General features: G+C 40.9%; 2 protein-coding genes across 3 annotated transcripts in view; both read right to left on the bottom strand.

The window, feature by feature from the left end:
• Positions 1-6,479: 6,479 nt before the first annotated feature.
• cavin2a (caveolae associated protein 2a) lies at positions 6,480-16,992 on the bottom strand. The gene is made up of 2 exons (XM_057336394.1): positions 16,264-16,992; positions 6,480-8,134 (listed from the first exon to the last, which is right to left on the bottom strand). The coding sequence occupies exons 1-2, from the start codon at positions 16,975-16,977 to the stop codon at positions 7,262-7,264; spliced, it is 1,587 nt and encodes a 528-aa protein (XP_057192377.1). The 5' UTR covers positions 16,978-16,992; the 3' UTR covers positions 6,480-7,261.
• Positions 16,993-21,294: 4,302 nt separating this feature from the next.
• The window catches only part of tmeff2a (transmembrane protein with EGF-like and two follistatin-like domains 2a), an 82,838-nt gene continuing 77,495 nt past the window's right edge, over positions 21,295-26,637 (bottom strand). For both annotated transcript variants that reach the window (XM_057335574.1, XM_057335573.1), the window contains exons 9-10: positions 22,508-22,666; positions 21,295-21,708 (exon numbers count right to left, since the gene is read on the bottom strand). In XM_057335574.1, the coding sequence (XP_057191557.1) occupies positions 21,612-21,708; positions 22,508-22,666 (256 nt within the window). In that variant the 3' untranslated portion in view covers positions 21,295-21,611. The remainder of the gene's footprint in view (positions 21,709-22,507; positions 22,667-26,637) is intronic.

The raw sequence follows: 26,637 nt of genomic DNA, 5'->3' as shown, positions 1-26,637 counted from the left end.
GTTTCTGCCCTCGCCTCGGGATGCCCATCCCGAGGTAGGGAGAGATTCCGCCAGACCCAGATGAACGTCATATGCCCATCCACAACTAGAGATTACGCCAGCTACATCTGAAAATCCCGTGCCATCCTCCTGCGAGAGCCTGCGGACTGACTGACCATCCAGCTCCATCCAAGGCAATTCCATCACCACCCAAGAAAAAGGCGACCATCTGGCCGGCCCAGCTCAGACAATTCCATCCCCAACCGAGAGCAAAGACGGACTACCTGTCACATAAATGCTAAATTTACAATACTTGGTATTTAATGCTAAACTTACATCACACGACAGCAGTTTGAAGTTATGGCTGCACTCAGTGACTTTGATTGGAGGTAGCTGGGTGGGTGTTGTAGGGAGTGGGGGGGCTTGTTGGTTGTGGTTCGGGGCGTTTCATTTGTTGGGACTGTGTGGGTCTGGTCTGGTTGGTCTTGTTTTGTGGTCGATGTCGGACAACAGAGGAATAAAGTTAATTATGCCATTACTACTTTTCCCTGGTTGTTCCTCTGTTGTCTGTTGTTGATCGCGGAATGGGACCGGGTTGGACCTGCACGGTTTCGGCGGGTGGGGCTTCCTGGGTCGCGGCTCGTGGGCTCTCCCTGTTCTTCGTGGACGTTGCTCGGTGGCTTTGGTCGGGGTCACTGAGTGCAGCTATGACACGTCAGAGGAGATCTGGCCCTCCCGGCTGAGCCTGGTTTCTCCCGAGGTTTTTTTTTCTCCATTATTCAGCATTGGAGTTTGGGTTCCTCGCCACAGCAGAGCAGTGCAGTGTTGGCTTGCTCACCGGGAGACTTCATTTATTTATTCATTTATTTATTAGATATTATTTATTATAATGATCTTGCTTGGTCTATAAACACCATGCACTGTGCTGTGTTTTACCTTTCTGTGTTTTTCTTATTTGCTCCTGTAAAGCTGCTTTGGAACAATGCACATTGTGAAAAGCGCTATATAAATAAAATTGAATTGAATTGAATTGAATTAGCTAAAGCTCTTCTTACGTATACCCCTCTATATATTTAAGCAGTATATTTAAGTGTCCCAAATTTACTGCCACAGTAGGGAAAATAAATACTATGGGAGTCAATGGGGGACAAGATCTGCACGGTTCCAGACATTATTAAAAATATCTTCCTTTGTGTTTAGCAGAACAAATAAATTTATACAGGTTTGGAACAATCTGAGGGTGAGTAAATGATGACAGAATTAACATTTTTGGGTATTGGAGAAAAATATGCACCAATACAACCTGATTCCTCAGTGCACCTGAGAGCCAGATGGATTTCAGAGTGCCCGCCAAACCCACATGTGGTTGATGTTGAAAATGAAACCATGAAGTTTGCTGTCATGCAGAAATATTTATCTTACCTCTCTTTTACATGTTCCACTCTGGCTAAGAAGAATGAGTGGACACTCAAAATCTCTCTTGGTTTGCATGGATTAAGTAACATGGCAAAAAAATAAGAGATTGCTTTGTACAATAAAAAAGCCAAAGCAGGCTGCTATTGTATTGAAAATATAAACAAAATTATAATAAAGCTTTCAATGTTTCTGAAGACCCCGAACCTATCAACATGGGAATACAATGTAAAATCTATAACTGATGTCTAGATGGTGTCACCAAACTCAAGTCTATTTTCTCATGTTGTCTCATGTAAAATCTCATGTTGTGTTTCAGTATTTTTGTTGTTCAACGTGATCAGGCATGAAACCTTCCTCTGCGCCCGCATAGTGCAGTGTGGTCTGAGAGGGGCTGTGATAAGGCCTGTAGGCGGCACACCTGTAGAGCATGCAGGTACTCCAAACTTCGGCTAACCCATGGAAACTATAACCATCAATCCGTTCCCACCTTTTCTTTATCCAGGCAGTGGAAAATGAACTGTGGAGAAGCTATCCATCAGAACCAGGAATGTACTTTCTCACCTGGAAAGTATATGAGAAACACTGTGTGTGTGTGTGTGTGTGTGTGTGTGCCTTGTGTGTTCATGTTTGTATATCCCAGTGGGGACCTAAACCTGAATGCACACCAACACATGGGGACTCGTGTCACCGTGGGGACCAAAATTGAGGTCCCCATGGGACCTATATACTCCGACTGTTCTTAACCCTTCTCGTTACCAACTGCGAGGGCGAGAGATCTTTCTCTCAATTTAAAAGAGTAAAGAATGAACTCAACTCAGGACAACCATGAGACAGAAGCGGCTGTCTGCACTCTCCCTGCTTGCTATTGAATCCTAACTATTCAAGGGAATGGACGTTGAGGATTTAACTAACGATTTTGCATGAACAAAGTCTAGAAAAAAAGATGTTCTGCTATAGGTTACCATTATTTCTGGACAATTATGTGATGCTGGTTTACAAGTAAAATATGTTAAAGTTAAATCTCTGTACCGAATGAATTTGTTGAAAGTTAATCTAAATTTAAGGTCCTGTACAACAAATATACATTAAATCTCCAGCGTGGATTTTGTTCTGCATAGGATTCTGTACATCACCGTTTGTGTACATTGGTGGTTATTGTTTGTTAGTTAGTTAGTTAGAGATGCTTTGAAGTTAATTGTGTGTGTGCTTTACTGATGTGCTCTCTGTGGTGCTGAATTCAGCTGTTGGTGTGTTTGCAATGTTTTTTAGACATATGGTTTTGCATGTAGTCCTCATACATGCCATTTATGATGGAAATAAACATATTTAGTACGATATGTTCATGTTACACTAACATGCGAGTTGGGGGGGCACTTCAAATATGGTCACCCTAGGGCACTACACTGTGTTAATCCGGGCCTGCTCCGCGATATTAACAATTTATTTCTACATTCCAATACTACTGTTCTCAACGTATTTTAGCAGTTTTGTAGTTTTTGTACAAAAATGAATGTATACTCTGTATCTTTTTTCATCATGGAGTAAAGTGGGATATACTTTCCTTTTTTATTGTGCACTTGAACTGTCTGAACAACCAAGGTTGTTTAACTAGCTCTTTAGTTGGTAATGAACCATCTTTTATAAACAGATGATTTGCAGATTATATTTTCTAAATATATATGTATTAAATATGAGGTAAATGTAAAATACAGTGATAAAAACTGGTTGCCATGACAATATTTGTCTACCAAGGCAACTAACTGTAATATATAAAAATAAAATGTTCAAAAATCATGTTTTTTATTGTGCATTTTGTATATCTATAATATCAAAAAAAAAATACAGCTAACTAACATAATAAAACACTTTTTTTTCACATTATCGCATTTTGGAACCAAACTCTTCATATAGACACTGTTGTATGTTGTATGCTCAAGAGATTTTTGTGTTCGGATCATGTTAAGATAAATCTCTTTACAGTGTACTGGACTTGCAGGTTTAAAAAGCTAATGCTATATACTACAAGCTATACAAGCCAAATAATCTGCCAGTTTATTGTATTAGGTTCTTAAGAAAAAAGTAAAATATGAAAATATAACTATGTCATCAGTTCAAATTAGTGAAATTATAGGGGAAATCAAACTTTGATGCATGTTATCTCATAATTTAATTGTGAGACTTTAGCCTGGTTTTACAGACAGGGTCATAAATGCTACTGTTTTATTGTACTGTATGCTTGTAGACCCAGAGCCGTTGAAAAACAGAGTTGCGACACTCGCATAGACGTCTATTGGAAGAATGGAATGCGGAAGTCAAAGGAGTCGATTTGGGTAGGGACAATATTCAGGGAACACTAAATTGTCCCTACCAATAATTTCGACCAAACAATTAATCTACAATTATATATAACCACTGTTGTCCGTCTGTGTCTTTTCTTTTTTAATTATTACTTATTTTATTCAAGATTTATTTATCCAGGAATCATTTAATTGAAATTAAAAATCTTTTACAACCGTGTTCTGGAAAAATAGCGTAGTTTGTGGTACACAAATTGTTAAGTTTCGTTCTCTATAATGAGTCCCACCTCAGTAGCTCACGTCGCTTTATGATTGGCTTTGCCTTCTGTCGCTAAAGTGTGTGACTTTTAGACTGCAGCTGATTCAGTTACAAAGCGCCGAAGCAGAGCTGTGTCAACAAGACGCGATGAGCATGATTATGCAGGCTACTGGTAAGAAAACCTTCGTACCAACAGTTTATTGACAAACATACGGGACAAGTTGTGTCACATGATTCAGGAACAGTATTTTTCACATTGCATGACAATCCCTTAACCAGATGAGTTGCAAACTTAAACGTTAGTCTGTACTTGTTTACATCTATGAGGATAGCTAAATATAGTTGAATATCATGACAATCGACTGTTTCATATGCATTAATGAGCTAAAAATGCTTATTTTTATATGCATTTCTCCAAATTATGATCCAAATTATGTTTCTGTCTAACTGTTAGTGATTAGTTCTGCTGTGTGAGGCAATATAAAATGTATATCATGAACATGATATAAATGTAAAACAAACCAACGTAAGCCACTTAAACATTTTCCTAATTGCTTTTGTTTATGGCATTTGTAATGATTATAGTAAGATACAGTGTTGGGTGTAACTAGTTACTAAGTAATTAGTTACTGTAATTTAAATATTTTTCCTTAGAAAAAGTAAAGTAAGGGATTACTCTTATTTTTTCTGTAATTTAATTACAGTTACTTCTGATGTAATTGAACTAAATACTGTGTAATATATTCAATAGTGGAAATGACATCAAAATTATTAGTCTAACTTTAAAATGTATGCTTTAATGTATCCTTTTCACATTTGTATACTTTGGTCAGTTAATAAGAATAATTTATGAAGTTATTTATTCATTATTTGAATGAATTAAAAGAGCCGTTTCATGTCTATCCTTCAATCAATTCTAATCTTGATGGAGGATATAGAAAGTAATTAATGATAAGTAATTAAATACTTTTTGGAGAGAGTAATTTGTACAGTAATCTAATTACACTATTGAATATGTAATTAGTAACTAGTAATTCATTACTTTTTCAGAGTAATTTACCCAACACTGGTAAGCTATACATATCTAAGCCATAAATGTGTTCATATGGAATGCAATAAGGCATTATTCTGTCAGGTCAGGTGATAGAAGCAGTCCTGTCATGTTGGGGAGAGGCAGGGTCACAGATGAGGTCAAACAATGAGGTAGAATGTTAGTTGTGAAATTCAGTACTGTTATAAATGTTAGGTTGAGAATCTACAGTATAGTTTCTCAGTGAGTGTTTAAAATGAGAGCTTTGAATTGTTCAGATGCCATGCACCACCAATTGTGTCATTTTATTAGGTGGCAGAAGCAGCCTTACCAAGCTGTAGCCCAGGTGGAGAGACAGAGGCAGGGTCACAGGTGATTAGGCTTTTGAACATGATTATGTTATTTGTTGTGCATTATATTAAAGTTATAATAAGGTTGCACTGTTATAGAGGACTATTAAGCACTCAGTCATACATACAGTAGTTTTAAAAATGTAGGCATAAATATGTATGTATATAAAAAGTATATTTTATCCAGACTGTAGATGCAGTTAAACATACTGAGTGGATAATTGCATATTCTGGTGTATTTCTAAGGAAACTGATCTTGCATACAGTGTAGCAATGAGAGTGACAACAATGAAGAACATTGTAGAAAACTATTACAAGTAAAACTTATTTTAAGTATTGTTAAATTATTATATTGTTTAATTAAGTCAAGTAAACAGCGCTAAACTTTAGTGACAATGCGGCTCTGCAGACCATATGGAACGTTATGTCAAAATCAAACTTACGCCTAACTTGTGTCATGGAGGGCTCTATAGTTCCAAACATTGCATTGAAGCCCATTCATTTCACTGTTTCCTAAACACATTCGCTGCTAAGTTGATAAATCTCTGTAAAACTGGTGTTTTAAGGATGTTTTTGTAACAAAATATTGTTTTCTTGAATAAAAATGGCTTTTCTGTATCTATATGTGTGGTTGAATGATTTTCTATGAAGACTGCTCATTAATTTTTTTTAAATAAATTATATAATAAAATCTCATACTGACTGAAAATGTTAGTCTTGTTCATGTTTCAGTATTCTTTGCGGTGCATTTACTTGCAGTCATTGATTATTTATTGATAAATTACTTGTGCATTTTTATGTGAATGTCTTAACATAACTTAACATTGATATGTGATGATCATGGAAGCATAAGAAACAGATGAATGCATGCATATTGTTAATGTATTGCACATTATGTATCCTTCCTAGTCAAATTAAACACACAAAACCACGTGACCACGCAGCAGCGAGATCAAAGTGTGTCGCAACTCTGTTGTTCAACAACTCCGTGTAAAGCTGTGTGTGTGTGTGTGTGTGTGTGTGCCCTTGCTGTAGACTACAGTGGTAATTGGAGAGTTGTTGGCAGCAGGCAGGGTTGCTATGGAGACGGCATTCAATTGTGCTGGATTTTCCCCAGAAACTTTGTAAACACACTTCTCACCATAGCAGGCAGTACAATCAGCTTTAATCTCCAAAATGAATATTTATCCAAGCCAGAGTTATGCTAAATATTTCAATAAAAGTTCTAAAAGTGTCAAAAAAGTAACTTTTCTAGTTTTCCGTTATCACTTACAAAAAAGTGCTGTAGGGTACTTGGGTACAATAATGGAATGAGATCTATTCAATGTACTATTCATACATACCATTGCATTTACATCATACTCCAAAGTACTTCAACAGTACCATGATATTACCACCACGGTGCTATGGCGGTAGTGTCGCGTAAACTATGGTGTTACCGTAGTACCATTTTTCTTTTAAATCATGGTAGTACCACTACTTTTTTGTAAGTGATTAAATACTAAAATGTATGTACATAGAAGAGTGTCTGGACAAGCAACAAAGGACAGACTGACACACACTCATATTCTCGTCTGCACAGGTGAAAAAAACCGTGAGAGTTTGGGTGTTGAATTCAGTCAATTTCATGGTATTTACATCTCCCAGAAGAAAATATAGTTATTTTGCTGCATCATTGTGGTTACAGCGGTCTTAGTGTATCATAGACCTTTGAATCAATTTCAATGGAATTTGCTCTCAAAAGAACATAATTTAGGGATTTAATATAATGGGTTATCGTTACATTATATTTGGGGTTAATTCAGGGCGATATGTTAATTCAGCACACATGCTATTTAACATTAAACAAGCTTGGTAACATAATAAGGGAGTAACTGATTCTCAGTAATAGACTCAAGTCAGGGCTATTGATAAAAAAAACACAACAAATCTAAGAAGTTTGCTCAACAGTGGCTGCATACGATGCGGGAGATGCCTCCACCACAGATCTTGGTTCTTTCACCTCCTCCTTCTCTTCATTATCCTCTTCTCCATTTTCGACATTATTAACAGCACCATCATCTTCTTTCTCCACTTCTTCTTCGACTAGCGTTACAGAGGGACCATTCTCAAGATCTCCTCCGTCTTCTGCGCCAGAAGCCTCACCATCTGCACTGCCCGGGGTGGATGGACTGTGATGCTCGTCTCCGTTTGTTTTCTCTGGGGAGTGTAACTCAGCCAAGTGCAGCTCACCATCAGGTCCCCCTATGGGAGGAACCTCCACCGGGCTGAGATTTCTGGGAGAGCTTTCAGGCTCCTGAACGGAGTTAGGATCTCCATCTCGCACCTTCTTGATGTTGAACGTCATTGGGGTGACTTTGAAAGACGAGCTCTTGGAAGTGGGGCTCTTCGGATGGTTGGGGGTGAAGCTTTTCTTGATCTTTTGACGTTGATCTGGAGGCACAATCTTGTTGATTTGTTTCTCGATGTTGCTACGCGACAAAGCTTTTTTCAGACTATCCACCTTCTTCAGACTGGAGCGCTTGAATTTGTCGACACGTGAACGCTCCAGACGTTCGCTTCCCAGGTCTGGGAGACTCTCCTCGTGCAGATCTGTCAGGGACTCTGTGCCACCTTCTGCCAGGGGGCTTGATGCTCCCTTTTCCTCCTCCTCATCAGAGGAGAGGTTGATGGTCTGTAGGCCTTCTTCATGCGAGCGGTTTAAATCAGTGAGTGGAGTTGGTGCGGATGGAACTGTGTCATCCTGAGAGAGAGAGGCCAAACCCTCTTTGGTGAGCAGAGTAGCTGGGATTTCATGGTCCTCCTAAAAGTGCGGAAAAAGAAAATATTTCTTTAAAGAAAAACATTAAGGTACACAATAAGGTAACAATCTGCATTCAATATGTATGTGATCTAACACTGTAAGTTATACAATATGTGCAATTCACAGTTACACTGTTTTACACCAAGTAACAAAAAGTAATATTTTGTAACAAAAATCTACAACACTTTGCAGTTTTAATTGTTAACATTTGTAAATGCATTAACTAACATGAGCTAACAATGAGCAATAGTTATTCAGCATTTATCTTTGTTTGTTGATTTTACGTTTGATTTTAAAAACGTGTAAGTAAATGTTGAAATGAACATGAACTAAGATTAATAAATGATCTTAAAGTATCATGCGTTACCTATATTTGTCAACAAATACAACCTTATTGTAACGTGTTACCCTAAAACCAAAACGAAGAACGAGTTGGTTAGCTAATTTGTTTTTTAAGTGATCGCTCAGTCTACTGAAAAACCTGTTTGTGGCACAGCTAGCTATACACAAGACGTGTAGAGGCATTGTCCTGGACTTATTCCAAAGCTATTGAAAGGTTTCTCTTCCCACCAAATTGCTTTTCAACAGATTTGATTTAGGCTACATATATAAAATGCATTTTTAAGATCACACAACTGAAGTCTTGTTTTACTAATCTAATAATTTTTCGCAAGACAACCTTTTTAAGTGCAGCCCAATATTGATTGCATGTGACCTATCTTTGTGTTTTATTTTGTGATTATACATGTTTTAATAACCATTACTCAATCGATTTATTCAATCATTAACTGCAAAAACACTCCCTTTCAGCTCACACACAACTATACAGTGCTGAATATTCTCTTATCACCCACACACACCCTCAAAACTCCCCTCATGCACGCATACGTCAGACATGGCTGCTGAGGTTACTGGGGTTATGCTTAACGCTTAAGGAACAAAAAGTAAATGTAGATCAGGCCCTCAGGGAAAGGTGGTTAGGCAGGACGAATAGAGCTTTTGCACGCTCACCTGCTCCCTCCTGAGGGCACTTACAACACTCCCAATAATTCAGAGTCCGCACCTTTCCCTGTCCAAGAGCTGAGCATTTGAATTATAGATTTGTTATTGTATGCAAGTTTTTTTATATAAAACCTGCGACTGCAAGTACTTGTTTAGAAAATTGTGCATTGCAAAGGGAGCTGTATTCAGCTTACTTCATACACATGAACACTGTGCAAGGCTATCATCTCTACTGACAGACAAATGGTATTTACCAAGCCTTATGGGTGTGTGCCTGTGTTCAAATCAAAGTCAGAGTAAAGTTAAAACCGGCAGAGTTACAAAAAATATCATCAACTTCTCAGGGTCTTCATAACTGGATTTGCAAAACTGTCTGTGAAACATCTGTTTAACAAAACACAAGATTTAGGTTGTTTAGGTCATGAATTGTGAAGAAATTCTGCTCTTTCAGTGCCATCTCATTGTGTGTTTGCATATTTCAGTGAAGGAATGTAACTCTAGTTTTTCATAAATAAAACACATAATTGTGAGTAAAATAAGATAAGCTCTTCCAAAACTGAATTTGTTTTTGTGTAATGGGATTTGGACCTTTGGAACTTCATCTTTAATAACGTTTTGCTTTTGAAAACCTAGTAAAACCCAGAGGGCACAGATCTAGTCAAAAACCAGTGTTCACGCTAGGATAACCAGTTTCTTCATGAGCACACATGCAGTACAGAGTAACAGCCCTCGGGTTCAAGAGTGAGATAGAAACTAGAGCTGGGAGTTGTCAGCTTTCTTCTGTTAGTCACAGTATACAAGGAGCAGCTTTCAATCTCTGGATACTTGGTAATATATGGTGGATTTTAATTAATAATAGTGTAAATATCACCAGGATCTGTGATATTGTGTTTTCAGTCATCCATTCAGTCCAATTCAGCTCAAATCTAAAGCTCAAATCTTTGTAAGTGTTTTTCATTTTGTATCCACCTTCCTTAACATGTTTCTCAGGCCTTGTAACATGGTAATATATCGAGACATTTGCCATTCAGATTTTGACCTTTATCTAGACACACAATGCCCCGTGAGGCTCAGAGGAAGAGAAAGAGGAGGAGACTGAGTGAGAGAACTTTTGAAAACATTGTGTCACATGTTGATATCCCTGCATCAGTGTGTAATGGGAGGATGGATAATTACTGCGCCCCACTGGAGGCCTCTAAACTTTTTGGAGTGGAAACATCGAAAGAGATGAGAGCAATGTGTGTGTCACTCAGACGTCTTAAAGACCGAAAAGATGGCACAAGAGCAGAGAAAACACAGGAAAGAAACAGAGGAAAGATAAATGCAAGAACAATGGGGAGGAGACTTACATAGGAAAGACACAAAGGAAGGATGTGTCACTTGTGCATGCTTGCAGTATCGCATTTGTGCACAGTACACTAAGAAAAAAATGGTCTAAGAGATAGTCATGAATGTACTATCTACAAAAACTTCTTTACCTAAAATAGACGTGCAACTTCATTTTAATAGTTCTTTTCAGAGGTTGCATTCAAAATCTTGAGGGGCATGTGCCACCCTTCTCTCAATCTGAATAGGCATGAACCCATGCAAGTTATAACACTTGTGCGATTATCTGAATGAAGACAAAAAAATTGGCACATACAGCCTACACGTAATGCCCCATTAGCAGGATTTTGTGTAAAAGGCCACGGAATACACACGGCAGACAAAAATCTGCTCCCTCATCTGATATATGTTTATGAGGTGTGGAAGAAGAGAATCGTTGGCTTTGCTCCGGGTGAAAAGAATAGGTGGAAAGCAATGGCCAACTGGCTTAAACACAATTCAGTAAAATGCACCAAAGCAATGTGCTTTCAAAGCCTTCGATCTGCAGGACTGTGGCGAGAACTGTAGAAAAGTACTGTAATACATAGAGGACAATATGCACAATATGCTGTTAGCAGGTGTACTGCCCTGAAGTGTTGGATTGTATTTGTTGATTCATATTTAAGTGGATTAGACTTTTTATCCGATAATACTCGTGTTGATATAATCATTTAGTGGGCACACCCAGATAAACCAAGAAAATATATTCCTTTGCATTTTTTGTTTTGCCTCTTTAGGCAATAACAAAAAAATTGAATGAATCTAAATTTTCAAAGATTTTCTATTATGAACCTCTACTGTGTGGTACTAAATGGATCAGATGCCAATTAATGGTATCACCTTTCCGCACTTCTGAAATTTATATTGAATTAAAAGGTCTCTTTTATTGAAAACTTGATTGCTAAACATAGTACAACTTAAAGGGATAATTTACCCAAAAATGAAAATTCTTTCATCATTTACTCATCCTCATGCCATTTCAAACCTGTATGACTTTCTTCTACCGAACACAAAAGAAGATATTTTGAAGAAGGTTGATAACCAAACATATTTCTCAAAATATCTTATTTCGTGTTCCACGGAAGAACGAGTCACGCAGAAGTTTTGAATGACACGAGGGTGAATAAACAGGGACAGAAATGTGATTATCCCTTTAATGTGGGGAGAATCGCAGTTTCTTACCAGTATACTGGTACAAAAAGACTGGTGCACAAGACGTCATAAAAGCGTGTTTTAGCGTCATAAAAGCAGTCTTTATACACTTTCAATTATTGCGGTCTGTCTCTTTCAGTCCAAAAATGGTAAGAATCAATGTGCTCCACTAAAAAAGGCCTGTTTTTAAAAGGGATCTCTCTCTCTCTCTCTCTCTCTCTTTCTCGGGTTTAGATTCAGACTCAAGAACATTGAGCGTCTCTGTCTATTCGCTTGAATTAAACACATGATTAGTCATGCTGCCTCAAGTATCATTTTTCTAATTAGACCGTATTTATTTGAGTGAATCTAATAACACCTGCAGGAGCATGGCAACATTTAATCTTCACTGCGCTTCACTTGTGATGTTTGAAAGCTCATTTCATATCTTACTCCATCTTCTTTCACACAGGTCTTAAACACACAGTGACTTCAGAGAAGAAAATGTGTATCTTTGCATTTTACAGTTTTTTTATTATTGAAAAAAACCCTGGATGTTTGCAATAAAAGCTTATATAGTAAAACCTAACTGAGCTATAATCCAGTTTCACTCTTATCCTGACTAGTGTCAAACAACTATAACACCTCTAACCCTAATCGTACTCTAACCACATTCTAATCCTATAACCATGACCCTAAAACTAATCCTAATCTAGTTGTAACCATCACTGCAACTTTCCCGACACCCTATAACATCAGTTTACCCTTAACCTTATCCTAATTCTGACTTCAATGCTAATCTTAAACTAGTCCCAACGCCTGTTTTACCTCACTTAACCCCAATCCTCAGACACACCCTTACTGAAAAGAAGCTTGATGCTTTGCCAAATGAATGGTGGGTAGGAGGTAGGACGTTTTAAGAAGGATTAAATATACAGTTTAACCGAAATCTCATTATAAATTGTAAAAATACATGGAGTAAAACACTATTTGGATAACGCATCTCCGAGTTTATTGTATGTCCTTGTGTAATGAAAAATGTTCATGTGTATGTGTGCATGCTTGGAGTGTGTTAGTACAGATATAAAGGGAGGAGATGAGTTGTCAAACCAGAAATCCAGTGCAGAGAGCAGAAACATGCCCACTCTCTCTCTCTCTCTCTCTCTCTCTCTCTCTCTCTCTCTCTCTCTCCCCTGATGAAAACACAGTGGAGGTGTTCATTCAGCGCTTCACATCATGTGAGTAAATTCATTATACAGTACATATACACACTTATACCTATACAAATATAGGCTATNCTCATATATCAGTTTGATTTCCATTCTTCTCTTCCCAGTTAATTCTATCTGATCAACTGCATGTGAATTTTCAAGGAACTCATGCTTTTGATTGTATGAAAGAATGTGTTTTGTTGCATACCCCCATGTAATTGTGGAAAATGTGTTTTGATAATCAAAATCTGAGTCGTTGTAAAAAGCTTATTCTCGTAATGGGAGGGACAGTAAACACTGACTATCAGATTGTTTTCCTTCTCTGCATATCTCAAAAGACTGGCATTTTCCCACAATTCACATCTGCACAATCATACTATATATATATATACTATATATACTGTATATACTACATGTTTTTGTCATCCACTAAAGATCTTGATGATTATGAAATGCACAAATACATAAATCCTCATGATAGCCAATCATACGTGACATTTTTGGGATCGAGCAGAGTTACATAACCTCACTGAAGGCGTTTCATGGCACCAATGGGCCAAAATAAACCCTGACAATGTTCAAGAGGGTTTCAGAGTGTAAAATGATGAGGAGAATCGGTACAACTACAAAGGTGTGAAAAATGACAGTTGTCAAGTGTTTTTGTTAACACCCATTGCAGAAACATCTCGGCCAAAACTATTCCCCCTTCAAAAAACATAAAAGCAATAAAATGTGTTTTATGGCTGTTCATAAAAGCCTCATGTTTGCCATCAGTCATGCAGGTTGGCAGACTCTGCAGGCGTTCGTGAATACACTGAAGGTATATTTTACTTCTTACGAATCTAAGCTGTTTAAACTGCTGCTATAGACGTCATGGAAACATGCATACTTAACATTATTCATCCTGTTTTTCTATTAGCAAAAACACCTCACTGTTGTTTTCTAAAAGCATAAGGCATCAGTCGTCGTCTGAACTGTTGCCTCAAGAAACATGAACGCATCTAATGACCCCTTAACAAGTCCTGGCAACCACATACAGTACACACAGAGACCAAAGCTGCAGTGAAGAGCGACAGCACGTAGAGACACATTTTTTAGGAATCTAAGCTGATGCCTTTTCGAGAATACAGAAAGATCAATGATGCATAAACATAAATAAATGGACAGTAATTACCAAAGATAATTAGTGCTTGTTAAGTGAAATGAGGCTGTTGACCGGACCCTCTTTCTCTCTCTCCCACACGCATACACTTTCAATGCCAGACTCTGTGTGTTTACAGTGTTCCTTTCTTTCTAAAGGCCCTTTTGCTTTCAAACCACACCTTCCATCACAGAATGCCTTTGCATAGTGCACACAAAGTTTATAATTATCACACAGGCTGGGCGAGCATCATTAGATACCTCAGCCAAAAAAGCAAAACACAACAAAACAAAAACAAAACTATGAATAAAGTGCACAACCGAAAAGGAATGTTGCTCTTATTCTTCGAAAACCCACTTGTGAGACCAAATGTTTCTGCAACGCTTCTCCCTCGTGTTTACATTCCATTTTTGCTTAAAATTTTAAATAGTGTCAAAGGGGTGGAACAATGCACCATTGTTTTCCCGGCCTGTGATATTCGCCCATGGACCTCACTTCTTATGAACAAACAAAGAGAACAAAAAGATGATGGGAGGGAAAAAACTAAACAGAGGAAAGAGTACTGCTTTGCAAAAGTCAGTCAGTGAATTCAGAGCATTGTATTGCTCTCCGCATTGTCAAGATTTTTAATAAATGTGAAACACTATAATGCCAGACAGGTGAGTGTCAGCGACCCATCACAAGAATACAAAGACATACCTGTGCTGTTCAGCCACTTTTTGGAATGCATGGCAAAATGTCGACCAAAACTATGCTATGACAACTGTACAACGTGAGTAAACAGTGGTTTATGAGTACATGCGCTTAAAGTGATAGTTCACCCAAAAATTCTGTCATCATTTACTCACCCTCTTGCCATTTCAAACCTTTATGACTTTCTTTCTTTCGCAGAACACAAAAGAAGATATTTTGAAGAAAGTGTAACAGTGTATGCGCCTGTGTGTTATCTATTATACTGCGCAGCACTCATGCCAAAGTGTTTTAATACCATGAACACAGGCTACATACCACTTCTGAAAATCACCTGCTGCCTGTGATCTCAAAAGGAATGTTATGAGTGAGAATCGGACTCACCCATTTACCCTCACTGTTCAACCCCACAGGCCTTTACTCTCTGACAGCTGGATTAGTCGAGAGTCATCAAGAGGATGGACTGAGTGTTATTAGAAACAAAAAACGTTAAGCAATTTCCTGAAAACTCCTAAAACGTGTTTTCCCTCTGAGAAAGAAATGTAATCATTTAGAATGAATATACTTCAGATTAAGTATTTGTAACCTCAGAGGTGAGGAGAATGAATCGCTCAATAACCATTAACCCGTCACCACTGCCTTAACAAAAATGTCTTTTTCTTTGGGAAGCGAATCCATCCGAGACATTTTTCTGCCTTGGAGTCAATTTTCCAGAGTAATCAGGTGTTGACGTGACGTGGATCAGGATGATATAAGCTTCAAAGGATTTCTGTGAGTTGAAAAAGTACGTCTTTCATAGGGCGTCTATTCAGTTTCAAACGCGCTCCTTTACATTTGCCACATTATGGTGCTGAATAACATAAGCCTCGGGAAATCTGATTCCCTGAAAAATATTGAAGAGGAGAACTCTAACACCCTTAAGAAATGCCTCTACCTGCTACTACAAGTTAAAGATCATTGTCCTGGCATGCACAGCTGCATGCGGCTCGCTCCGGGGCAATCAGATAAGAATACTATTCGAAAAACCACGGGCCTGACACTTAAATCAACATGTCGCGCCCTTCAGATTAACCAACCGGCATAAAGTATAATAGCACTTCCTGAGTGTGTGAAATGGCTTTATCTGAACATACAAGACTCCTCCCTTTAGAATCACACATTAGACTAGCAAACTATACCAGAGGTCACTAAGCTGGTTTAGCCAGAACACCTGACTTTATCATCTGATTTTAAATTTATTTGTGAGGAGAGGCTTTTATGCAAAAGATAAAGGATAAGTTTGCAACGTGTATTGTAAACAAATATGATCTAAAAGCACACAGTTTACCCCAGATGTAGACACAGGAAAAATTCCCACGTGTGCATTGTCACACAACATGCAAACACCAACAAAACCTGACTTTCCAGCTGAGGCATTGGACATCACTGTGCAAGCATCCCACACTCAAGTGCATGCATTTCTCTAAAAAGATCTAAAAAATGCATGTGGTCTACATACAAAAATGTTACACTCTTGTTTAAATAAATAGCTAGTTCGTTTTCTCATATGTGGAAAGACCTCATTCTTCTATGTTTTCTACTTCTCTCACCTGAAAGATGAGCACTTTAAAGTGGTTCCTCTTCAACAGATGGGCGTGGTTGGCTTCTAGATGCTTCACCTGGCTGCTCTGTCTATCCAGACGCTCCCGCACCTCCTTCACGTTGATGCCGGTCTTGCGCGAACGCTCCAGCAGCTTGGCCACGCTGTTGGCTGTGGACATGTGACTCTTGGTCAGCCTGGTCACGTCGCCCTGAACCACCCTCACTGCCCCTTCCAGCTCTGCCTGCTTCTTCTCCATCCTCTGCTGGTTCTCCTGCACCGACTCAATCATGGCAACCAGCTTGTCGAGCAGAGCCACCACCGTAATGGCACTGACCTGGCCTCCAGGGGCCGTGGGGCTGGTCGGAGATTTTGGGATCAGGCGGGAAAGGGTGTTTGTGGGAGAAGAGGGATTCGAGCAGGCGCTGAAGCTCGGAACGAGGAGATCCTGAGCATCCACCGCAGGAGCTGGTGGAGTTGGGCTGCTTTCCTCCCTGGGTAAGGTGGACGAGCTTCGCTCGGCGTGAGAGGAGTCCTCACCCATCCTGGAGCTTGCAAGCGGGCTTATGCAGTGAGAGGAGTATTGAACGGTGTGGTTGGATTGAGTGACACACGCTTCTGCCTTCAGTGCCTCTGTAAAAACAACATTCCCAACACTCCACTTAAAAACTCCCCACACACCCAGGGGAGGAGCCTGGTTGCCACGGTAGTTAGCCCAGCCCATTCGAGTAATGTGAGTAAGGAGTGTCAGTGGTCCGTGTGTGTGTATGTGTGTGTGCCAATGCAACTTTGAATGCAATTTCAATATTAGTTGGGTGGCATGAACTAGGAGTGAATGATATTTTGAAAGTGCTTTCTCTCATATATGAAACGTCCCTGCAGTAGATACCAACCAGAAAGAATCTGTAAGTTACTGTGAAACTGTGTAAATGTGCATACACACAGATGTGTCTCAAACAATATACTTCATCTAGTTTGCAAACAGAGGAAATGTCACATCCAGAAATGTGGAAATCAGTGTTTGAACAGAGATCTCATCTGTGGCCATGGCACCATGCCAGGCTCAAAGACACACACACGCACGCACGCACGCACACACAATTGTTTTACTGGTCAGGACATTACATAGACTTCCATTGATTTTATATCAGTCTAATAATATTCTATACCATAACCCTACCCCTAAACCGAACCATCACACAAACATGTGCATGACATTAGATTTAAAGAAAAACATTTTTATGAGCTGGAGCCCTTTTACTTTAGACCATTAAAATGTCCTCACAAGTGTGTTGCAATGTGTTTTGTGAAGTGTGTTAATGAGGACAACTTTATATAACAAATAAAGCTCAAGCAGCGCACGCACACACGACCCATGTCAGTCTTTCTTCACTTTTAATATAATTAAACTTTTAACAGAACGTTTCTTGTTTATGTTTATGCAAGAGCATAAACAAACGTTCTGTTGCACAAAATTAATGAGTATGAGTATTTTTTATTTACTTTAATATTTAAATGATATACAATAAAATTTACATTAACATAAATTAAACATAAAATAAATTGTTATATTATAACCAAAAACAGATCGAAAGTTAACTTCGGGCCAGGCGCATGCGTCCAATAAATAAAAAAGAGCATACCAGTCAGATATGAATCTCTGATAAACACATCAATCCCACACAGCGTGACAGACAAAACAATTTACAATAGGAACAATGCTAGCCAAAAAACAGCAACTCAGAGTTCACAGTGCAGGATGAAAGTCCAATAAACAAAAGACAGCACATAGTAAGAGTAGCATAACAGTTACACCAACACCAAATAAACCGCTGGACCTTAGCATGAATGAATATTACCACCTGTTCACTTTATGGGCTGCCAGAGGCTTAGCACTCAGCTCAGACTGATGCTATACCACAAATCTGTGTGGTTACTTAATAGCCTGCGTGAACAAAGAGTAGGAAAGGCTAATGCATTCACGGATCAATGGTCCTGAAAGTAAACATTGTGAAATAACTGTTGCTACATTCATCTGGAAATCCAGTGCGGAGCCAATATCAAAGATAAACACAGCACGTTATTGTGTTTCGACCAGAGGTCATTTTCTGGATAATGGCAATCAATGAAGGGAGAATACCATTCGTGTTTTCGATATTTTCAAGGGAGAGTCATTAAAAGGCAGAGAAAAATCAAACGCAAAACAAACACAATCATGTGCTCATTTCCTCTGAGACTTTGAGGAGATTGTCCCACCGTTACTGTACTTATGATGAATTATCTCTCCTGCATGCACGCGCACACACATACGGAAAGAAAAATAGCGCTAATGTTTCCTCAGTTGTACTTTGGTGGGATCATTGTTTTCTCCTGTCATTTGCGCAGATTATGAAAACAAAGAATGTCCGTCACCTATGTGACCTCACATCATACACTTAATCAAACATCGCCATGCAGTGTACAAATAAAGTTTCTGTCTTGCAGTGTTACCTGGAGCGTGTAGTGATAATAGAGAATGTGAAGCTGACGTCACGCCCTATGTTGCATGTTGCAGTGGCGCCGCCATCTTGGGAGGATCATACTCCACTGCTATTATTGTTTTGATATCAAATCACTTTTATTGTCACATCACCACAGCACAAGTGCCTTGGTGAGTGAAATTCTTGAGAGCGTGCTCCAGAAAGTTCAGAAACAATTTACATATAGACAGTACCATTTACATACTTACAGACTTATACAGATGACAATGTGCAATATACACATACATATACTCAGTACACACAGTGTACTATTAGACATGCTTACAGTTATCAATACACATTATACACCGTATGTACACATTCAACATTATGTACATGTGTGTCTATCGTAGACAGTTATACTAACAACATCCAACACGTAAAACAACAAAATAACAAATAAAACATACGAAAAACTGCAGAGTTTCCTCGGAGCTCGCAACACGGCTGCCATTCTCGGCGCCATCTTGGATCTTGATATGTACAGTTACTTGTTTTATTTGATATATGGAGAAATTGAAAGCGAAAGATGCCACGGGCTTTTCCTGAACAACTCTGCGTAATGCTATTGCAGTTTTTAAAACAGCAAGACCGACCTACCATGGTCATATTTACTAATCAAACAAGAAAAACAAAACACTGCATTGAACGCACTAGCAGCTATCCACCCAAGATGGCACAACATTCAACACAGCGTGAAGCAACTTCACATTCTCTATACTTTCATTAGATTATACATTGGTCATGACAAAAATGCAGCATGGCCTGACCTCTGCAGGTCGAAAGTACTCACTGCAGGAAAAAAAACGTATTTAATTGGATTAGAAAACAAGTGTATAATTATAAAAATAACACCAAATAAATAAACTGGCTATATCCAACATCTTGAGATCACACAATGATTTTATAACATTACATTAAATATTACATCTTTAGCGGGTTTCATGTGCTGTGCTGCTTCCATGCATATCAGTAGCTCCCATATTCCCATGAGCTGTTATTGACATCTCAGATGTCACTCACAGCATTGAATAATTTGTGTCTTCAATTCATGGGAAAATTTCAGAGTATGCAAAGGCATGTTGCTGCAGAGCACACTACAGTTATGAAGTATTGGCACCTTTGTTCAAATCTTGGCTGGCTTTGCTGGTAACTGGTTCTTCAATTTGACTGTTACGTTAATGCAAATGCTGTGGGCGTCAAATTAATGACAAAGGAAAAGCCTTCATCCTTTTATTTATTTTGTGCTCACTCTCAAAGGATGCTATGAGGGTCAATGATGTCATTGCTTGTTTTATAATATCTTAAATAGAAACCACTTATAGAAATCCAATCCTGTGGCAATGAATGCGAGCTGCTTGGGGGAGCAAACCTGATAAACACTGTAACAGTAAGTCACTATCAACAATGGCATTCAACTAAAATGTATTGATTCAACTTGTGGTAAGTGTATTAAGAAGGTGTTATGACATGAATCAGATAAGTGGTTTTGTGAAACACTTGGCAACTGTATCTGGGTTGCAGAGCAATACAAACTATGTGTACTATGTACATGTGAGGCAATTCTTTAAAAACAGTGCATGGGACTGGAGTTCTGGTGCCATCTTTTGTAACTGCATTTTATGGAGCCAGAATTTATTAGCACATCACATACACAAGATTTATAGCTTTCACTGCAACACAGCGTAATTACAAGGACCGAAGAACAAAAAAGTAGCACTGTATTGGTTTTGTGAGCATGTACCACGGTTTATATATCAAACTACAATCACACACATATTTTGTAAGGGTAAGACTACAGTTCTTTCCAACATTCAGTTTAAAAACATGCCTGAAGATCTGTGAAGAGGGAACAGCTCACGTACAAACAAACAAAAATATGCGTATTTTTTCATTATGGATTTGTATTTACCCCTGTGGCACAGGGGTTCTCTTGAGGAATGCCACAATTTCTACAGACCCAAAGCTTCCTGTTTCCCACATGTTCATTCTCATGTATACAAAACATCATTTATTCACCCTTACTTAATTTAAAACCTGTATATGACTCTTTGTTCTGTGGAACACAAAATAAGGCATTTTGAGAAATGTCTCAGTGGTTTTGTGTCCATACAATGGAAGTCAGTGGGAGCCATTGTTGTTTGTTTACCAACATTCTTCAAAATATCTTTGTTTGTGTTCTGCAGAAGAAAGAAAGTCATACAGGTTTGTAAGAAATGAGGATGTGAGTAAAAGAAATGCAAGAATTTTCATTTTAGGTGAACATCCCCTTTAATTTCTGAGCAGTGGTATAATGCTTGTAACTCCCTAAAAGAAAAGTCATATTTACTTTTAAAAGTTTCTTAGCAATTTAAACTCCTTGAAGCCTTGTGGTATTTATATTTATTTAGAAACATTTACTGTATGCCCACTAAGTCCCCACTATAACCACCAGAAACAACTCTATACAGTACCTTCTAGTCACGATTTTCATCACACATCATGGCATCCACAAAAGAAAAGGCACAATTTGGTGACACATGTTTGTGATATAAATTATTTATTTACATTACAGAAAAAGGACCCCACCAAGACAAACAAATTATCTATTGGAAATATTACCCATACATAACCAAATAACAGGACATATCCTATCATGGTGTCCTAAAATTCTCTGTTTGTGTCCTGTGCCACAGGTGCAAGGCATCGCGTGTAGAACCCATCATCCTCCGTTATATCGGCGCCCTCATCCAGCTCCGTTCCATCATCCAGTAGGATGCAAAGTGTCTCTGCGGGGACGGAGAGTGCGTGTTTATTTTCTGTCCGAACTACGTTTCCCATGATTCACCGCTCCCAGCGTTCAAATGAGACGGGTGGAGGCGCGCAGGGTGTTTTCAGAGTTGTAGTGTGTTGTGTTCTGTTTCTGTCGGTTGATTCTGTTGGTCCGTGGGCACTTCCTGTGGAGGAAGCACAACATTCTTATCTTTTGTAACTCGTTTAGATAAGCTTGTTTTTTTACTCAACAGCAATTGCCTGTAAAGAAAAAGCTGACAGTTTAGAGCTTTTACCATAAATATATCTGTGTCTTTGTGAGGTGAGAGCTACTTTCAAATTGTAATCAGTTATACAAATTATTGGACTTTTCTTTACATTGAATGCGTCTGTATCACTTATTCATCGATATGGGAACATTTTGTGAGTTTTTCAGTGGTACTGTTTGACTCGAAATGGCAACAAAAATGGCCTGAGTCATAAACTTGCGTTCATGTACAGTATTTAAAACATATTTGTCTAGTTTGTTTTCAGTTTCTTGCATATTAAAGGTCTTGCATGCATAGTTTAAATAAAGATTACATTTAAAATAATCTGAAATAGAGCTGTTAGGTGAGAAATAAGCAGATGTAACAGAATCCAACATCATATCCAGAATGAAGATGCAGTGAGATATTGTCCATCAATCTATTTGAACAAATATGACACATTATCATACTGAATACACTCTCTCTTCTTCTGATCTCTGTAATAGTTAGATTTACAGTAGATGGTCAGTTATTTAGTGCCGGCAGTGATCTACTACCACACACACAACCATCAACAATAACCTTACATAAAGTGTGTTACTAGCAGACTCCCACTGACAGAAACACTCCCTTTATACAGACTTCTGAGTGTGTGTGTGTGTAGCCCAGCATCCCAGGAGGCAACTGTATTCTGCTTTCTGAACGAGTGAGTGTTTGTACATGTGTTCATGCTCACCGGGTGATACACAGCACCACTACACATATGATGGCCACCTGCAGAGCTCCAATGACAGATGCGATGAGAACGTAGCGGAGCTTTCCGGAACCAGGCACCACATACAACACATTGTACTCTTTAGTGTCACACTGCTGACCGCTGAATCCTGAGTGACAGCTGAGAGAAAAGAAACATGGAAAGGAGGTGGATTCAGTGGTTGTTCAGCTTAGGTATGTGTGTGTTTGTGTAGCCCAGGAGGAACTTGAAAAATGTAGATTTTAATAAAACCCATATAGACTTTATAAGTTTGTGTACCAATAACTCAGAAACATATTGTATCTGTTGTTAGCAGCATACGTGCATAGAGGCAGAAACAAACCCCATGCAGTAATGACATATACTGCAACAGCAATGTGAAAAACTGAGAGAATGCAAAGACATTTTTGAACTGATCATAAAATACAATATAGTATTGTGTATATGAATTTGAACTTAGCAGTATTCGAGATCTGCAAACATTGCATATTTTTTGTTATTTTGACCAGTTTGTGCCGTTTCTGCAAATAAATTCATACAAAAACCACATTTTCATTTAGAATTTGGAAGAAATGTTGTCACTAGTTCACAGAATGAAAAAAAAAATTGTTCCCTTCAGTCGGTCTCTCGACGTTGTGTTTAGAGACAGACTGGGGTTTGATCTTGAGAACCTATAATCTCCAAGAGGAATTTTAAAACGCCAATGGGCTTGGCGAATGGCACACGCACGCCAGTCCCCGCCCCATGCATACGGGTATAAAAGGGAGATGGCGGCGGCCATTCACTCATCCTTTGTTCTTCGGAAACTGCATGACACATATGTCAAGCGCTTATCTCTTAGAGATCCTAAGACTCTTCCAGACTGCTGGACTTATGACGCAGAGCAGCGGACTTTTCCCTCCCGACAGCGGACTTCCCCTGGGCGTCTCAGCAGCGAGCTACAGACCTAAAAGAGCAAATTTCTCACAGTTGCGAGCATGTCTCGCAGCTGTGACCTTGGGTGTGACAGACTCATCCCTGAGTCAAACGGGCATGACACCTGCGTCACAAGCATGCTTCCTGAAGGGAAGAACCTAGGGAGTTCAACATCGGGCCCGACCCAGGCAATTCCATCGCCCACGGGTAGGAGAGGGACGCTGCCTGCTGATCAGGGCCTGGCGCCCACATTCTCACAAAAAGAGTTTTTCTCCCTGGGTTTTCTCTCTCCACAGCACCCTTGACTCGACAGTGTCTTGGACAAACCACGCTGCCGACCGCAACCTCCACCGGACTTTGTGTCGGTCAGCAACATCAAGCAGGTAAGTCAACAGAGCCGTCGACCTCCCCGGGGTTCCACCCTGTGAGAGGCGACCGCTCTGTCAGCCACTGAACCAGCCTCCCACGGCACGGTGAAGCAGATCGTCCCTCTGGTAAAGCTGTCACGGTTCTTGGGCGCTTGGCCAGAGTGCATCAGCCCATCACGTTGGCTAGAGAGGACGATCCGTCTCAGTTATGCGATCCAGTTCGCCAGGCGCCCGCCCAAGTTTAGGGGCATTCTCCACACCTCGGTTCGAGGGGAGAATGCCCCCGTGCTTCGGGCCAAGGTTGCCGCCCTTCTGGCGAAAGGTGCGATCGATGCCGTCCCTCTAACCGAGATGTCTTCCGGGTTTTACAGATTGTATTTCATAGTGCCCAAAAAAGGTGGGGGGACTGCGCCCCATTTTGGATCTATGCCTCCTGAACAAGCACCTACACAAGCTGCCGTTCAGGATGCTGACACAGAAGCGCATCTTGGGCTCAGTTTGTCACCAAGATGGTTCATGGCAATTGACCTGAAGGAAAAGTACTTTCACGTCTCCATCCTTGCTCGGCACCGACCGTTCCTGCGGTTCCTACCCTTCGGTCTGGCCCTGTAGAGGCTGCCTTAGCTCCCCTCAGGGAGCAAGGCGTGCAGATACGCTACTATCTCAATGACTGGCTTATCTTGGCTCACTCGCGAGATGTGTTGTGTATGCACAGGGACTTCATGCTCCGGCACCTAGACTGTCTGGGCCTGCAGGTCAACCGAGAGAAGAGCAAGCTCTCCACAGCTCAGAGCTCCTCTTATCTCGGTACAGAACTAGACTCTGTCCGAATGTCAGCACGTCTCACCAAAGAGCGTGCGCAGTTGGTGCTGAACTGTCTGAAACTTGTCAGGCGGACACCAGCGGTCCCGCTGAAACAATTTCAGAGGCTCCTGGGGCACATGGAGTCCTCGACAGGGGTTATCCCTCTTGGGTTAATGCACAAGCGACCGCTTCATCACTGGTTTCAGAGTCGTGTACCCTGGACGGCGTGGCACACCGGCACCAGGCGCATTACAGTAACCCCTCAGTGCCTTCGCACCCTCACCCCTTGGCCAGACCTGGCCTTTCTCCGAGTGGGAGTTCCACTCGGGCAGGTTTTGATGTGTGTCGTGGTCATGACAGATGCCTCCCTGCAGGGGTGGGGTGCCGTGTGCAATGGCACGCAGTATCGGGGCAGTGGACGGGTCCCCGGCTGCGGTGGCACATCAACTGCCTGGAGTTGCTGGCTGTCCTTTTGCACTGAGGAGGTTCCAACCCCTCATGCAGGACAAACACGTGCTGGTCCGGTCGGACAGCATGACTGCCGTGGCGTACATCAATCACCAAGGAGGCATACGCTCACGGCAGATGTCACGATTCGCCCGATGCCTCCTCATCTGGAGTCAGCAGGTGATCAAGTCCCTGCGAGCCACCTTCATTCCAGGTGACCTGAACCAGACAGCCGATGTGCTCTCTCATCAGGGGACACCCCTCGGAGAATGGCGACTCCATCCCCACGCAGTCCGGCTCATATGGGAGCAGTTCGGCCAGGGCAAGGGGAGCTGTTTGCCTCCCAGGACTCCACCCATTTCCTGCTTTGGTACTCCCTGACCGAGTGACCCCTTGGCATGGATGCCTTAGCACACAGCTGGCCGTGGGACAAGCGGAAGTACGCCTTCCCCCAGTGAGCCTCCTTGCACAGGTCCTGTGCAAGTTCAGGGAATAGGGACATCAAGTACTGCTAGTTGCGCCTTACTGGCCCAACCAGACTTGGTTCTCAGACCTGGTGGCTCTGACGACAGTTCCCCCCTAGCCGATTCCCCTGACGAAGGACCTTCTGTAGCAGGGCAAGGGAATGGTGTGGCACCCCAAGCCAGGCCTCTGGAATCTCCATGTCTGGCCCCTGGACGGGACGAGGAGACCTTGAGTGACTTGATGCCGGCGGTCAGAGAGACCGTCCTGCAGGCTAGAGCCCCCGCCACTAGGCGTTTATACACTTATAAGTGATGTCTCTTCTCGTCCTGGTGTTCTTCCCGCTGTGAGAACCCATGGTGTTGCCCGATCGGGTCAACGTTGGCCTTCCTACAGGAGAGACTCGAGAGCAACCTCTCCCCATCCAAGCTGAAAGTGTATGCATCCGCTATTGCCGCTCATCACGATCTCGTGGAGGGTAAGTCTCTCGGCCAACATGACCTGGTCACCAGGTTCCTTAGGGGAGCGAGAAGGGTGAATCCACCTCGACCGCGCTCCGTATCCCCTCGGGACCTTAATGTGGTCTTACAGGGCCTTTGTACGACCTCTTTCGAGCCCCTCAGAGATGCCAGTCTCCCTCATCTAACGATAAAGATGGCACTCTTGCTGGCGCTCGCTTCTATCAAGAGGGTGGGGGACCTCCAGGCATTTTCCGTGTCCCATGTGTGCATAGAATTTGGGCCCGGTAGTTCTCACGTTATCCTGAGACCCTGATCAGGTTAAGTGCCCAAGGTTCCCATCACTCCCTTTCGGGACTAGGTGGTGAACCTGCAGGCACTCCCCTCTGGGGAGGAAGACCCAACCTCCAATGTGTTGTGTCCAGTACGTGCACTGCACCTCTACTTGGACCGCACGCAGTCTTAGAAGCTCTGAGCAGCTCTTTGTCTGTTTTGGGGGACAGCACAAGGGGAGGGCTGTCTCCAAACAGAGATTGGCGCACTGGATTGTGGATGCCATTGCTTTGGCATGCCAGTCTCAAGATTGCCCGTGCCCGCTTTCAGTGAGAGCCCACTCCACTCAGGGTATGGCCTCCTCGTGGGCACTGGCTCAGGGAGC

The sequence above is a fragment of the Triplophysa rosa genome, linkage group LG6 (genome assembly GCF_024868665.1).
Source record: "Triplophysa rosa linkage group LG6, Trosa_1v2, whole genome shotgun sequence".
NCBI classification, from domain to species: domain Eukaryota; kingdom Metazoa; phylum Chordata; class Actinopteri; order Cypriniformes; family Nemacheilidae; genus Triplophysa; species Triplophysa rosa.
Note: the sequence above shows the minus strand (reverse complement) of the source record. Positions and strands in the feature narration are given on the sequence as shown.